Below are 15,514 nucleotides of genomic sequence, written 5' to 3' on the forward strand. Positions count from 1 at the left end.
GCCCGGGAAGCTCAGGTCTGTACCCACCACAAAGATAAATTATCGGTCTTATCACTTATTTATTCTTTTTTTCGTTTCGGCCTAGCTGGCACACCGGTTTAGATGCTGCGTCACTAAAATAGAGATAACTGTAATCTCAAAAATCCTTTTTGAAGGATATATCAAATGTTTATATGTTTAAAAATGTGAATAAAACAGATTTTTCTCAAAATTATAGACAAGAATTCCGTTTGACTAAATAAGTTATTCGAATACAAAGTAGTTGATGCATCGTAGTACCTAAATATAGGAAAATAATCTTTTGAATAAAATACTAAAGTTGCACTTTTTATTATTTACTTTACACAAACTTCCCGCGAAGCGATGTATTTTACCATATCATATAAACGATGAGCAAATGCATATTCGGCATCGTACCAACTGAATAAATTTACGATATTCTTCTGCAGACCCACACCTGCTTTTGCATCAAACACACAAGAATGGGGATCACCAATGATATCCGAGCTGGCCAAATCCTCCGCGCTGTATCTGATGACTCCTTTCATGTAACAATCAGCAGCTTCTTTAATTTTGGCCCCTACTAAATCGTAAGTAATTTCTTTTCCCAGCCTATGGAAAAATTAGTTATAGGGCAATAAAAGAGAACAAGTTTCATTACATGACTGTTAAGTCAACAGCTCCTATACACGGTACTGGAATTTTCACAGCTGTAGACTCGACCTTTCCTTCCAATTCGGGCATAACTCTGGAAACATATCGGCCGGGTGCGGCAGATCTTACCGGCATAAAGTTAATGATTGCTGAACGACTTTCTCTGCAGACAGAGCCGGTAATGTCATCTAGGATTTTGTCACTATTACTGATTGGATGGATCGCTGTAGCCATGGCTCTCTAAGTGGATCATCGATTCGTTATAAAATATTTCACAAATTTATTATAAATTAATATCAAGAAATCAAATAATATACAGTATTTATCTACCTCTACTTTAAAATTTTCGTGTACTACTCTAAGCATAGCTGTTAAACAGTTCATACTTGGTGATGATACTGATACAGTTTTCATGTCGGGTTTGTAACAGGTGTGATTCACTCCCATTATAAAAATCGGTATGTCAGAATTTCCTGTTACTATGGCCGCTTTAATACCATCCCGCAAATGCATCTAAAAGTTGCCAGTTATATCACATATATAAAAAATATAATTAACATTACAGAGGCAGAACGACACGTTGTATGCTCTCCCGTTGTATCGACAATATATTCAACAGGGCAATGCTTATTCCATGGGATTTTCGTTAGATCTGTTTCCTGTACTGCTTCTATTCTTTGACCTGCGAAAAAAATATTAATGAAAATGTCAATATATAAATGTTTCAATTTTATTTTTTCCTTAAATTTTAATAGTTTAGTTAACACATACCGTCAACTAATATACAATTGTCTAATTCTACTATATCCTTCTTAAAAGTTCCATAAAATGTATCTTGTTTGAATAAATACCCCATACATTGTGGTGAAAGATTGGGATCATTAACTATGGACACTATAGGTAAATCCGAACCCGCCGTTCCCTGAAACCAAAAAATGATAAATAGTACCTTGTTTCATCTATAAAGACACACCTTTCCACACTGCTCTAAAGCTATTCGAACCAATAGCCTTCCAACTCGTCCAAAGCCGTTAATACCAATTTTCACCATTTCTTATTGAAAATTGACAACAAAACTGTCTTTTTAACATTCACATCAGTTCTACCTGTTAATTACATGGCAACTATTTGGCAATAAAATTGCTGAGCAATTTATTATAAAATATGAACAACTTTATAAAAAAATATTTTTTAACAAATTTTATTTGGTCATCTATGTATGAATGTTTCAACTATATATATATATATTGATAGTTTAAGATTCGCTTTCTCCTTCTAGTCTTTCTAAAATGACAGTTTATTCTCTTGGATATGCGCGTATTTGTTGTACATATATTAGTGTCACGGGGTCTGTAACTTTTGACATTTTACCGACTGGTAATCTGAAATTGACACCGTATTTTTGTGTATGTTTTCCGTTCTGTGTTTATATTGCTCATTCGATTCATATGTTATTTTTAATACAATAATGAAAACATAAACAACAGGGAAAGAGTCAAAAAATAGATTGTTCACAGAAATATCGAGGAATTTTTGATGGAGTTCCAGGAAAATGAGTTACAGGTTTGTTGTGTATTACTACATTTGAACGTTCGGCATTAAATTAATTAATCATGTTTTTATCGCTACTGACGCTATCGTTATTAAGTCCTGTTGATTGCATTTTAGGTTATGCCTGAATTTTAAAAATAGCTACAACTAAATATTTATAGATTTTTTAATGTGACAGATGAATCAGAGAAACAATTATGTTTTAGGTACCTGGTAAAAGCCTAACTGTATTAGATTCAGCTCTAAATGAATTGGGAATGCTTGCAACTACAACTAATTCAAGGGAAGAGTATTTAACTGAAATTAAAACAAAGAAATATTTAAATATGTTAACGATAAATACTAGATATGTTAGTAATGTTTCTATAGGTTTTCGTGTGCGGCCTAGCACCCCTCATGTAAGGTACAAACCATATAAAATGCCTTCAAAAGAAAGACACAGGTAGGTATAATGCAGGAAATATTTTAATTTTTCTACTACTAATTATATTACAATATTTATAGGACTCGCTCAGAAAACAATGATTTTGAATCAACTTCAGCTGTAGCTTATAAAGTTGTTGAAGACTGTATAGTAGACTCTTTAGCTGAAGTGTCTCAACTCAAAAAAGCTAAATCTTTGGAAAGTGTTATAGTTGAAAGTGGTGAAAGTAAAGACTTGACAAGTATCCGATTTGGTAGTCACAATGAATTAGAGCAAGTGTCTCATGGAGTACAGAATTTGAAAGTAGCAGAGTGAATGTGGAGGATATACCTCAGCCTATATGTGATGTTTTAAAATTGTACTGCAATTTTAGGTGTTCTATTTTATTGTTATAATTTATATAATATATACCTTAGCAATTGGTAGAAAAACAAAGTCAATGTGTTTTATTTATTTTGAAATGTTTATATCACCTTGTTAACAAAACCTCCTATATCATATAATTTGCATATTAAGAAAATATTGTATAAATATGTTCACATACCTAATTCACTTTTAATATGTGCGTGAGCTTTGGACAGATGACTTTTTAAGTTATGTTTATATTTAAAATGTTTCTGACAAAATTTACAATAAAATTTGCTGTTATCAATATGTATTTTCATATGCGTTTTTAAGTTTTTTTTACTTTTAAATAATTTCATGCAAATATCACATGAAAACTGTTTATCAACCTGGTGTGTTAGAAAGTGGTGTTTTAAATTATTATTATCTGAAAATGACTTTGAACAGTGTGGATATTTGCAAATAAATGGTTTTTCATTTGTATGTATTCGAATGTGCCTAGAAAGTTTGCTGGGAACATCAAAGTTCTTCTTACAAATGTTACACTGAAATTTGTTAGAATGGATTTTACTATGCTGTGTTAAATGACACTTGACTGCAAATGTTTTTGAACATATTTCACATTGATATGGCCTTATTTTAGTATGGTTTGAAATATGAGCATTTAAATTACTTCTTCGCATGAAAGTCTTTTCACAATGTGGACAAGAATATATTTTAGGAGATTTTAAATCAGTACTATTTAAATTTTGGACAAGATCTTGTTTCTTTGCATCTCCAATAGATAAAGTCCCCTTATGGTTATCACTATTTATTACAATATTAGACTTCACTGTACTTATAACAGCAGATTCATTGCAATGATTTAGATCTGGAGTGACTTCATCATAACTAATTATATTACTGTCAGAACTGAAAGAATATTGTTGTAAAACCATGAAAGAGGCATCATTTTCCTCAAATGCTTGTATATTATTATGGTTAACAATAACACTCTGTTGTTTATGAGGTAGACTATCACCTAAAAGTCTCTCATTTAAGTTCTGATGCCAAGGCTCAGTATAGTATATAGTTTCAAATTTAACATTTGTAGCGTAACATAAATCAAGAAAGTTACAGAAATCATCAATTTTTGTACAGCACAAAGTACATACTTCTTTTGGTTTAAAATCTTCTTTACTGATCTAAAAGTATGTATCTAAATTATCATAACTATCAAGGACATCAAAAACTAACAAACCTCCAAGTTTAAACATTTCTTAACTTTTTGACGTATACTAAAAGTTGTATCCGAACCAAATATGTTATAACAAACATCTCCTATATGACCGCATAACCGACATAAATTTTTAACCCAGGGCATATTCTAATACCAAATTTTTACTGTGTTTAATTCTACCTATTAGCTAATATTATTAACTTGATAACCTAAATTAATAATAAATCACCACATAGTATTATGCAACCTTCTTTACCGCTACAATCAATTTTAGTTTTTTAATTTTTCAATTCTTATTAAAAACTAACTTAAATTTTTGTATGTAGGTAGTTTTTCTAGATAATACCAATCTATATATTTACATTTTGTTACTATATTGATTCACTCTATATGTATAATGAGTTGTCTAGTGTGTTTTGTCTTACAATTTTTATCTATGTGAAAAAATTAATACAAACAAGTTAAGTTCAAATATCCTAAATGAGGAGATCCACTATAAATATGACATTTTCGCTATATTTACCATTGTCACGTTATCTCAACGCATTTTGGATTTTTTCCTTGTATGAAATTTAATGCGTATTAAGCATTTCTTTAAAAGGAAAGCACATGCCACTGAAATGTATCTAAACATAGCTAATGTTTATAACAGAAACTACAGAAGTTATTTGTATCGTGTACAGTAAGTATCTGCTGTTATTATTATTAATATTTAAGCATACTAGATTTAATTCGGTAGTTTATATTTGCAAATTTTCAGATGTAATATATGGTAGTGATGATTTTTTTTTACTATGGACTGTTCAGCTTCAAAGAAAACTATTATTGCCTTAATTATCTTGGCAATTATATCGATCTATATTACTTTCCTTTTTAATTCATGTCTAGTCTCAAACATATCTAATAGTGTTCCAAAGGTAAGAAATCTAAAAATTATTGGTGTTCATTATAATTTCATTTTATTGCAGTGGCGTCATACAACAGTAGTTTTAAATGATGTACCATTAGTTCATTATACTGCCTCTGTTAGAGTTGTTTCCTTATTAGAAGGAAATGAAACTGACATATCTCCAAAATATAAATTGTTTAAAGAACAAGGACTTCGGCCTGAAAGGCAACTACCTAGTGCTTTAATTATAGGTTGATTAACAAATTTATTCAAGTTATATTGGGTTTATTTGAATTTGCATTGTTTCAGGAGTTAAAAAAGGTGGTACTAGAGCCTTATTAGAATTTATAAGAATACATCCAGATGTACGAGCTGCAAGAAATGAAGTACATTTTTTTGATAAGAATTATCATAAAGGATTCCAGTGGTATAGAGACCACATGCCACCAACATTGGAAGGCCAGTTAACAATAGAAAAGACACCATCTTATTTTATTACAAAGGAGGCACCTAGAAGGGTCCAGATGATGAATCCATCAATGAAATTGCTTGTGGTTGTAAGGGATCCAGTAACAAGGTAATTTACATGTTTATAAATTCAGTGATATAACATTATATTATTATGCATCCTAGAGCAATATCTGATTATACCCAAGCGATTTCAAAAAAGCCTGATATGAAGCCTTTTGAAAGTTTAGTGTGTATTAATGGAACAGTAGGAAGTATAGTGGATACATCTTGGGGTCCTATAAAGCTAGGATTATACCATAAGTATCTTACTCGTTGGCTCAAATTCTTTCCTCTTTCTCAATTACTTTTTATTAGCGGGGAGCGTTTGATATTAGATCCAGCTATTGAACTTAAGAGAGTACAAGATTTTTTAGGTTTGAAAAAGGTGGTAACTGAAAAGCATTTCTACTTCAACACTACCAAGGGTTTTCCTTGCTTGTTTAAGAGTGAGGGACAAGGTGCTCCTCATTGCTTAGGCAAAACAAAAGGTCGCAATCATCCATATGTTGATCCTTTAGTTCTGCAAAGATTGAGGAATTTTTACAGACCTTTTAATGTACGATTTTACCAAATGACTGGTATCAATTTTGGATGGCCATAGATTTTTTAAACATAAAAGACGTGAATTGTTTTTTCTTTGATGCATTTTTAGCAGATTTTAACTGACTTTTGATAAGCCAAAAATAAATTGTCTTAATTTTCCACATTTATGCCAAATATATCAGTAAAAACACTAAATACAAAGAATATAAAGCTTTAATATTTACACTTAGATAGTCACTAGTAGATATATAGATAAGAGTATTGCCATTATATAGGTCAGTTTTACTTTATAACCATTTATTCATATGATCTTTAAATTTCCCAATTAAATTTTATTTATTTTTATGATAATTACATTACTTTCATTCATATTGTAAATAAGTAATTGCTCAATTTAATAGCAGCTATTCAAAGTGTATCCAAAGAGTACAATAGTACAAATTTTTATGGAAGTACTTAAAATTTATATTAATATTTATGTTGTTGTTATAATATTGTTACATTTGTTATAGTGGTTTTCTAGAATACATGTTTTAATTTTGTTATTCAAAAAGGGATTTTAATTAATTTGTATATACTATATATATTTCTTTTTAAAATTTTAATAAAGAAATGAAGTATTAAAACCATTTTTAATAAACCTTGTTACCATATAGAATTTCAAATTTTCATGAGTAGCATATTACTCAACAATTCTATGTAATGTAGTTCCATTTAGTAGTTGATCATAAGTGAGGTAGACTAATATTACATATTTTATAAAAAGATACATCATCTGAACATACTGCATAAATATTTGATGTGTTTGTGAATCCTTTGCTCTCCAATACATTTTTGGTGCTAAAATATATTAACATAAGGAAATTATAATACTTTGTATATAAAAGATTTACCAAATAATTAATTCGGAATTCAAGTTTTTTATTGAATGGTTTGGATTAACTATTGTATATTCTGAAATTGTATTTTCAGAGTTGAAAATAGTTCTTGGGGCGAATTTATCCATGTTTTTAAATATATTTTGTATATATTCAAGTTCCTGCACATCATTGTTGGTAGTTGTGGTATTTAAGGAATTGTCTGCTTCAAAGCTATCACTCATTTTTGGATACTTAATGTTTCCCATTCTATCATGAGTTATTTTCCTTTTGTGATTGTTTACTGATTCCCCTCTGTAGTTATTTCTTACTAGTTTGAAACCAAGTCCAGCTAATTTTTTGTATACTCTATATTTTGTAAAACCACAATCTGTCTCTTGAAGAAGTACTTCAAATGCATCTTTAATACTTAATGAAATCCTTCCTAAATATATTTCTAATCTGTTCTGCAAATGATATTTAAAATATATTTAATTCATTTTCGTATGTATAAACACTTACAGCTTCTAATAAAAACAATATTTCTTCGGGAGAAAGAAATATACCCTCCTTGTTTTGATAGCCAAAAGATTTTAGTAAGTTTTTTACAATTTTTACAACTTTACCTTTCTTTTCTTCTGCTAGCCATATAACTTGTGCTCGATTGCATCTAAAATGTACTCATTTGTTATTTTATTTCTATGCTTTTTTCAATAACCTTTTTTCAATCCTTGTGTGACACAAGAGCTGGTATAATTTTTCTTGGTATGAGTTATTAAAATCTCTGTCTTCATCGCTATAGGCAGGGAAGAATAATTTATGAGGTGGAATACTTAATTTTACTACAGGGTTTCTGTGATCCCGTATGCACTTTAATGCTCTATAAATGCAAGAAAAAGTATTATTATTTAATACTATAAAATATATTGTTATGCTTACAAATTATTCATTAGTAGGCTTTCTTAATAATACCATTTGCATATATTTATAGTATATTATTATCATATGAAAATTACTATTATACATATCATAACCTTAATTTTGAAATAATATTTACTACTCTTAATTGAAACCATTTGAGATTTGAAAAAAGATTGATTTATAATTAAGCAACTCATATTAAATATTATTCTGGCATTATTAGAGTATGCTTATAAAATTGAAGAAACGGCATCCACAGATTACGATTTCAAAATAACTAAAAAAATTTATTTTCATAACATAACCTAAAATATACAGCGTGCCCACAAAGCAGAGAATTTTACATTTATAAAAGTTTTTATATGTTGTGTCTGTCTTGACTTAGTTTATTAGCAGTGTAGTTAAGGTTTAGTTTGAATAATCCTTGTAAAAGATGGTTAAAGTTAAAGGAGTTAAAAAAATCATACCAAGTTCCAAGACTGGAAACCCGGTTAAAGCGGCAGATAAAGACAAGTTGAAGAAACGTAAACAAATTGTAGATCAGCATAAATGTTGGGATATAGTTAATGGGACTGATGATGGGCAAGATAAAACTGCTTCAAGATTGATTAAGATTAAAAAAAATAACAAAAAGGAAGTTGATTCAAAGAAATTTAGTAAAACTGAGTCATTGGTAAGACCGGAAATTTCGAATGGGCTTGATGCAACTATTAAGAAACAAAGAAAGAGATCAGATCCTATTTTACTAAAAAAGATTAAACCATTAAAAAAACAAAGCAAAAATAGTGATGCTAGAAATGACAAAAGTAAAACAAATGTTAAAACAAAGCATAAGAAACCTGATGTAAAAAGCAGTAATACAAGTTTGGAAGATATGAATAGTGTTTTGGAATTTAATAAGTTTGAAAAAAAATTTAATATAAAAGTTGCAGATATAGAAAGTGCTGTTAAAGGTGTTCTTAAAATTGTTTCTAATAATCCTAAGTTGAAGAATGAACTTTTTGATGAGGAAAGACCTGTTTTTCTTCAGGTAAATTCTGTCAAAATACCCCATATTAAAGGTAAAGTAAAGACTGTATTTAGAATACCTTTGATTAATTCTATTTTACCTCCAAATGCTGATATCTGTTTGATAGTACCTGATGTAAAAGGGATTAAAAATAATGAGCACGAGCAACATGTTGAACACTATGAAACTTTGTTGAAGAATAAAGGTGTTACTGGTATTAAGAAAATTATGACTTTTCATGAATTAAGAACTGAATATGATACTTTTGAATTAAAAAAACGTTTGGTTGATCTCTATGACATTTTCCTTGTTGATGGTCGAATAAGTGGACAGGTGGTTAGAAAATGTGGAAGTATCTTTTACAATAAGAGGAAGTTACCAGTTCCTACCAAGTTACAAGCTACTAATTTAAAGTCTCAAATTGAAAATGCCTTGAAGAAAGTATTTTTTCAAATGAGTTTTAAAGGTGACAGTCACATGGTTCAGTTTGGTCATTCAAAGATGCCCCTAAAGGCATTAATAGAGAATGTATACAGTGTTGTTGAATTTTTAAGTAATAACTTCCCAGGAAAAATGCAAAATATTAGGAGCTTATATGTGAATGTTCACAGAGGAACTAGTATACCAATTTATTTATCTATGAGTAAGTATGAGATAAGTGCTTATTATATTTTTTATATCTATTTATATTACAGCAAATCCAAATGAAATTAGTGTCCCAACATTGAAAAACAAAATAAATAAAAACATCACATCAGTGTCGGGTGAATTGACAACACAGTATGATGCTTATGTTACAGTAAAACCTGATGGAGTTGTTGTTGTCAAAAGAACTAATAAAAAGTTAGGAGAAAATAAAGGTATTTGTTTATTATTAGTTTACTTTTCTCTTATCTATTTTCTTGTTATAGAGGAAGATTCAATAGGCGAAACTACCACTGAATTGGTTTGTCAAAATAATAATAAATCACAAAAAAATAAGCGCAAAAATGGAGAAGTGCAACCAACATCTATTGTATCTAAAAAAAGGAAAACGGCAGTGGTTGAAAAAATTGAGAAAAACAAAAAAGAGAAACCTGTAAAAGTCAAAATCCTGAAGGCAAAGAAAAACTCAATAAAAAATGAAGAGTCAAGAAATAACTCCATTCAGAGTTTAGTCAAAATTGATGCCAAGAAGATGAAAACTAAATATAAGAAATCTGTTAATTAAATTAAATAGATATGTCTGTATTTTTATTAATACAATAAATATTTTTATTCTGATTATTTACTTTATTATATTGAATTGCTCTCAATATTAATTTTTTTTTAAAGGGATTATTAGCAATATTTTTGGTGATGTGGAATTTCAAAATGAGCGTAACACTAAATGATATTAACTAATAATATTAAATACAGAAACTTTTAATATCAAAGCCACTGTGCTTGTTGGGTTGAGTTGACAAGGTATCTTGATGAAAAAAAGATAGGTTAGTTTGTTCAATTAGTTTTGTTAGTCTTAGAAATTATTAGAAGCAATATCAAATAAATGTATTTAAAAAAACCAAATGACTACCTTTCTTGTTTCCAATGTTTTAAAATTAATTCAGAATAATTTAACTTCTCGGAAGTAACAAGGTATTTAGGTGTTGCGAATTTGCCTCGCCAAATTTTGTTATGTTTACGAAGTAATTATTCAATAAGTTGCAAGCGACCGATGCCTTTAACGTCAACACAATATAGACTATATTTAAAATTTGTCCGGATTTGAAGGATGTTATATTCCATACTTGGCCAAATAGGAAACAGTTTCGTTAATACCTCACACGTACACTGCTTCTTTCATAACATTTCAATATCAACTCTTCCATATTTAAAAATCGTATATATTAGGTAAAAACAAACAACTTTTCAGATCAGAATTTTTTTATTTTCGTTGTTAACTTTCTTCATATAAGCTGGAACCGAGAACAGTTTAGACTGTTTTTTATTTTTAAACGATTCCCTTTTACAGTTTCAAAAACATAAAACGTCTTATTCAAAGCGTATATATTTTACATGTATCCACTAAATACTTAACAAGAAAAAGAGTAACTAAATTGCTACACCTTAGTAAAAAAATAAAAATATACGAACATTTCAGAGATTCACTAAAATCACATATATCCTTTCAAGGAATGTTACCAAAGTATTTAAGACAACTTGATTTTTTAAACCATTTGTATATACAGTGATTAAAACCATTATGGCACATGCTGGAAAATATTTCAAGTTCCCTTAACAATTAAACCAATTACATCGGCTTGCGCAGAGTAGCATTATATATATCTTAAGAAATAACTTATTCTATATACATAATAATAACATAATGGATAGTGTAAATACATATAACAACAAAAATGTTTCGGAATGTTACTAGAGTATTACATAGTATAACTTGTTAATTGCACGTAACTTAGGAATGGTTAAATAATCTCTTTAAAAGTATTTTTGCAGTCACCATAATATATTCAAGGTGTATATGAATAAGATCGGTGTTTAATACTAATGCAGAACAGATACACCGTTGTTAAAACACCTTTTTAAGCTCATTAAATAAATTACTTTTTAATATCGGAAATGGGTTAAATGGTTAGAAATACCACAAAAAATAGCATCGTTTTCTTTGAGGAACATATTGTCGAATAATTAAGCCTTATCCAATAGATTAAGTTCATTTCGATAATTACTAAGTCGTATTTTAAATGCGAAAACTGCATTTCAACCATTAGATTACAATGTTTTTACAGCATAATATAATTGCTAAGTTCAAAGTGTGACATGAATTACCAGCCTATGAATAATATCTTATAATTCAATCTCGATTTCGTCAAAATTTTTCTAGCTGATTAATAACGAAGCGAAATATTATAACTATTATATAAAATGAAGCTATATTCATGCGAATTGAAACTGGTTGTGAAAGAGAGAACACGACGCAGCAGTAAAGCTTTTATAAATGAAAGCTATGTAGCTAATATTATTCGTGGCTCTAAGTTTTGCTAAATAGACAGTTATTAAATCAAATTAATATCAATGATATGTACCGCTTACTTAAAGTACAGGACGCAATAAGTCTGCTAACATTTTCTTCAGTTTGAAAATATAAGGCACATAGAGGTGTTTTTAAGATGAACACCATAAACTAAAGTACGCCCATTACAAATAAAATAAAAGACTGTTGCTCTCACTGCTACGTTGGTTAAAATATTTTTAATTCCAGCCGATGAGTGAACAAGAATTTAATATACTTAATTGATGACCTGTGAGATTATATAACTTTGAACATTTTTCTTCGGCGTCCAAATCATATTGATTCATGAGATACATTTTTATATTTTAAGATAATTCTGCTAATAAAATACACTTGCCAGATGTTCAATATCATTTAGAATTTAATTTCAAATATAATTCAGATTCTAAATATATTTGATCTAATTAAGTGTTTGATATCAGACTTCCTCATAAATCAAATAGATGGCCAAATACGTTATTCGATGTAGGTCTATTACAAGAGTTATTTCTTTAATGCTAATTTATAAATTAACAATAATCAATTTCAAATAATTGGGTAAATTGATTAATGTCATTTTGGTGAGATTCACAATTGGTCATGTTTTAGATTAATAATGGTCTTATGATCTGATCAATTTAAAGATGGCATAAACAATAAATGCCTATCCAGTCTTAATTCAATGAAAGTTCCAATTTCACTTGAATAATAAAGTTGAAAGCATGTTAAAAGTACAAAAGATACTTTATTATTTAACTTAAGTATTAGGCCTTAGCTTACATTTATCGAAAGTTCATTATTAATAAAATACAGAAAGACATTTTGTTGGTCTTCCTGTTTTATATATGTTATTGTAAATAATTATAAACTTTTCGAATAGTTAAGCATTGAATAAAATACTTTAGTGTTTAAGAAATATGGGTAGTTTATTGCCTACCCGAAGATGAGGCGCTGCTGCCTCTAGATTGCTCACCGCTAGCTGCGCCCGAACTTCCACCTGAAGTTGGAGGCTGGGGTGAAGGACTTTTCTGTCCTCCTTGACTGCCACTACTAAGTGCCATTTTCTGCATTTGCCTTATGACAGTAGTAGCATGGTAAGCTTGACGCCATCTAAAAAATTTAAAAATAAAAATTAGATTCTCTTGAGATTCACTATTTTTAACCTGGATTTCGCAAAATTTTTCTTCAACTGTTCAGAAACAGTTCCATGAATATTCTTGCTTGAAGCTTCATTTCCTGATATCCAAGGATGAGCTAAAGCCTAAAATTGTATATACATATATTTATAAAATAACTAAATTAATTTTTTATGACTATTGCAAACCTGTTTGCAAGTATATCTCTTTTCAACATTAACACAGATTAGGTTCTTGATAAAGTCTTTTGCGGAGTCGCTGATTTCATCCCAATAAGGAGAGTCAAATTCAAATTCACCCTTTAGAATCTGAGCAAATAGATTGACATCATTCTCATCATAGAATGGTGGATAACCACAAAGTAGAATATATGAAATTACACCTATACTCCAAACATCAATGGCTTTTCCATAAGGCTTTTGGGCTAAAACTTCTGGAGCAACATATCCAGGGGTACCGCATGCAGTAGCCATGATACCGCCGTCCTCCATCTTAGACAAACCAAAGTCACTGATCATGATTTTGCTGTCTTTATCTGGGCTGTAATACAGTAGGTTTTCTGGCTTTAGATCTCGATGAACTACACCCTGTTGATGCATGTAATCTACAGCTTCTAGTACTTGGCGTATTAAATGGGCGGCATCCTTTTCCGTGTAAGACCCTTAAATTATTTTAAAAAATGAAGAATTTAGATTAAATCATTTTAAAAAGTTTGCAAACCTTTCTCAACAATTCGATCAAAAAGCTCTCCACCAGTTACAAGTTCCATGACTAAATAAACTTTATTTTTGTCTTCAAATGTTTCCAACAGTTGCACAATGTTGGGGTGTTTCAATTTGCGTAATATCATTATTTCATTTTCAAGAGAATCTTCTTTCCCCTTCAAAGCTTTCTTATCAATAATTTTTACTGCAAATAATTGTCCCGCCTTTTCTTTGTTTTCAGCTAAACGAACTTCAGAAAAGGCTCCAGTCCCCAGCATTTCTTTAAGGTGGTACTTCTCTTCTAGGAGATTTTTATCCCCACAATCCTTACCACCATTCTTACTTTTGGTTTTCTTATCCTTTCCAAAGAGAGGCATCTTTAAAAGTTAAAATGAACCTATTTTTCTTCTGTTGGTATAATTGGAGGCAATTAAAACTATAAACAAATGTTTCTAAGCAAAAGGTCAGCCTTTATTTTTCCTCTTTTGAAACTACAACTAATGTTTTCTTTTTAATTTAGTATAAGATGGTTTGATCTTTGCATGTACTTATGCTCTGGTAGCAGTTGTTTGCTTTTTCATTTGAGTTGTTTCGGATTATCACCTCTAGTGCCTGGAAATCAGTCAATCTCTTTACATCGTTGTCCTTTCTGAGTCTGGTATTGGGCAATTTTCGAATTCTTTCAACTTGAGTCTCAGATATCTGCAATTCCTCACAGCAAATCTTCAACAATGTATTGTAAGTTAGTTTCCACTTTGGTATTTCAATTTCAATGAAATCAGGATCTGGTGAACCATGAACTCTCACTTTTAGTACCAATTCTGTAACAAAAACTTTTGATTTATTCCTATTTCCTTAAATGTACGTGAACTATGCAAGTTTAAAAAATATGTCCAATAATCACTTCAATAAAGTATATACAAAGATTAGACAATTACCTATTTTGTCAGTATTCAAAAACAATTTAAGGGACAAAATATGTATGTATAAATAAATATAATTACTTTTTAATAAACTTACCATCACTTTGTCCAGCAGGTAGTGCAGTTTTGGGCATACTAAAAATGTCTGAATTAACTCTAATAGAATCGACATCAACTTGAGCGTTTAACGGTGCATTCTTAATATAACTAGGCACAAAGTTGAAACTGTTGTGTTGTCCCTGTGTATCAAACTTAACAGTCTCTATACCGAGTATATCAATAATGTTCGAATAAGTACAAATATCACTAGGAGTTTCTTCTTTAAAATTCTTCACGTTTTTATCGGCACCATTAGTCAGTAATAATCTTACGACCCTTTCGTTTCCGCGTTTGCAAGCCCAGTGTAAGGCAGTCCTTCAAATATTCAGATCAAATTTTGGTGAGAAAAATGAGGTTAGGGTCTCTAGGGACATATTTACCATCCGTTCACGGGATTTTGAGAATTTACGTTGATGTTTTGCGATAAAAGAGTTTTAACAGCTTCAAGATCACCTATACATGATGCCTCGCGAAGTTTTTCTTCTAAGATATTGGCCATTTTACGTACAAAAAGCCCTGCATATTGAATTAATGTACTATTGCAAACTACGACTTCTGCGCGATTGAATATTGAATCAAACGTTGCCAAATTTATGTTACTATTTAGTCCTGCTCCGTCATTGCAGATCTAATGACACTTGTTTCTATTTAAATAAATGTTAAGCAATTATTATTCTTCAAGTCCTTATACTCCATTAT

General features: G+C 29.9%; 7 protein-coding genes across 12 annotated transcripts; 3 read left to right on the forward strand and 4 right to left on the reverse strand.

Moving 5' to 3' along the window:
• Window positions 1-306: 306 nt before the first annotated feature.
• On the reverse strand, window positions 307-4,843 carry LOC143206911 (glyceraldehyde-3-phosphate dehydrogenase). Of its 5 annotated transcripts, XM_076419769.1 has the most exons (7): window positions 4,215-4,417; window positions 4,129-4,158; window positions 1,426-1,576; window positions 1,218-1,336; window positions 985-1,167; window positions 662-894; window positions 307-612 (listed from the first exon to the last, which is right to left on the reverse strand). In XM_076419769.1, exons 1-7 carry the CDS (start codon window positions 4,335-4,337, stop codon window positions 336-338), a joined length of 1,116 nt encoding a protein of 371 aa, XP_076275884.1. In that variant the 5' UTR covers window positions 4,338-4,417; the 3' UTR covers window positions 307-335. The 5 variants fall into 5 exon arrangements, 4 of the variants coding, with proteins under 4 accessions (XP_076275884.1, XP_076275886.1, XP_076275887.1 ...); XM_076419771.1 differs by lacking the exons at window positions 4,129-4,158; window positions 4,215-4,417 and adding an exon at window positions 4,717-4,843; XM_076419772.1 differs by lacking the exons at window positions 4,129-4,158; window positions 4,215-4,417 and adding an exon at window positions 3,174-3,227.
• LOC143206929 (uncharacterized) lies at window positions 452-3,064 on the forward strand. 2 transcript variants are annotated; one of them, XM_076419795.1, is made up of 3 exons: window positions 452-590; window positions 2,412-2,647; window positions 2,710-3,064. In XM_076419795.1, exons 2-3 carry the CDS (start codon window positions 2,463-2,465, stop codon window positions 2,942-2,944), a joined length of 420 nt encoding a protein of 139 aa, XP_076275910.1. In that variant the 5' UTR covers window positions 452-590; window positions 2,412-2,462; the 3' UTR covers window positions 2,945-3,064. The 2 variants fall into 2 exon arrangements, with proteins under 2 accessions (XP_076275910.1, XP_076275909.1); XM_076419794.1 differs by lacking the exon at window positions 452-590 and adding an exon at window positions 2,034-2,217.
• On the forward strand, window positions 4,737-6,761 carry Hs3st-B (Heparan sulfate 3-O sulfotransferase-B). Its single transcript, XM_076419775.1, has 5 exons — window positions 4,737-4,875; window positions 4,954-5,110; window positions 5,162-5,333; window positions 5,392-5,659; window positions 5,716-6,761. The coding sequence occupies exons 2-5, from the start codon at window positions 4,988-4,990 to the stop codon at window positions 6,191-6,193; spliced, it is 1,041 nt and encodes a 346-aa protein (XP_076275890.1). The 5' UTR covers window positions 4,737-4,875; window positions 4,954-4,987; the 3' UTR covers window positions 6,194-6,761.
• A 1-nt stretch (window position 6,762) lies between these two features.
• Window positions 6,763-8,069, reverse strand: LOC143206922 (tRNA-splicing endonuclease subunit Sen54). Its single transcript, XM_076419788.1, has 5 exons — window positions 7,932-8,069; window positions 7,711-7,872; window positions 7,515-7,662; window positions 7,029-7,459; window positions 6,763-6,975 (listed from the first exon to the last, which is right to left on the reverse strand). Exons 1-5 carry the CDS (start codon window positions 7,940-7,942, stop codon window positions 6,861-6,863), a joined length of 867 nt encoding a protein of 288 aa, XP_076275903.1. The 5' UTR covers window positions 7,943-8,069; the 3' UTR covers window positions 6,763-6,860.
• Window positions 8,070-8,188: 119 nt separating this feature from the next.
• LOC143206905 (uncharacterized) lies at window positions 8,189-10,185 on the forward strand. Its single transcript, XM_076419748.1, has 3 exons — window positions 8,189-9,565; window positions 9,618-9,782; window positions 9,834-10,185. Exons 1-3 carry the CDS (start codon window positions 8,347-8,349, stop codon window positions 10,130-10,132), a joined length of 1,683 nt encoding a protein of 560 aa, XP_076275863.1. The 5' UTR covers window positions 8,189-8,346; the 3' UTR covers window positions 10,133-10,185.
• Window positions 10,186-10,809: 624 nt separating this feature from the next.
• On the reverse strand, window positions 10,810-14,172 carry LOC143206913 (calcium/calmodulin-dependent protein kinase type 1-like). Its single transcript, XM_076419773.1, has 4 exons — window positions 13,810-14,172; window positions 13,278-13,750; window positions 13,117-13,214; window positions 10,810-13,063 (listed from the first exon to the last, which is right to left on the reverse strand). The coding sequence occupies exons 1-4, from the start codon at window positions 14,168-14,170 to the stop codon at window positions 12,880-12,882; spliced, it is 1,116 nt and encodes a 371-aa protein (XP_076275888.1). The 5' UTR covers window positions 14,171-14,172; the 3' UTR covers window positions 10,810-12,879.
• A 70-nt stretch (window positions 14,173-14,242) lies between these two features.
• Window positions 14,243-15,389, reverse strand: LOC143206938 (ankyrin repeat domain-containing protein 40-like). The gene is made up of 3 exons (XM_076419804.1): window positions 15,196-15,389; window positions 14,814-15,130; window positions 14,243-14,614 (listed from the first exon to the last, which is right to left on the reverse strand). Exons 1-3 carry the CDS (start codon window positions 15,312-15,314, stop codon window positions 14,310-14,312), a joined length of 741 nt encoding a protein of 246 aa, XP_076275919.1. The 5' UTR covers window positions 15,315-15,389; the 3' UTR covers window positions 14,243-14,309.
• Window positions 15,390-15,514: the final 125 nt, after the last annotated feature.

The sequence above is a fragment of the Rhynchophorus ferrugineus genome, unplaced genomic scaffold (assembly GCF_030347505.1).
Source record: "Rhynchophorus ferrugineus isolate W39M unplaced genomic scaffold, kcgeb_rfMv2 rfM1, whole genome shotgun sequence".
Lineage (NCBI taxonomy): Eukaryota > Metazoa > Arthropoda > Insecta > Coleoptera > Curculionidae > Rhynchophorus > Rhynchophorus ferrugineus.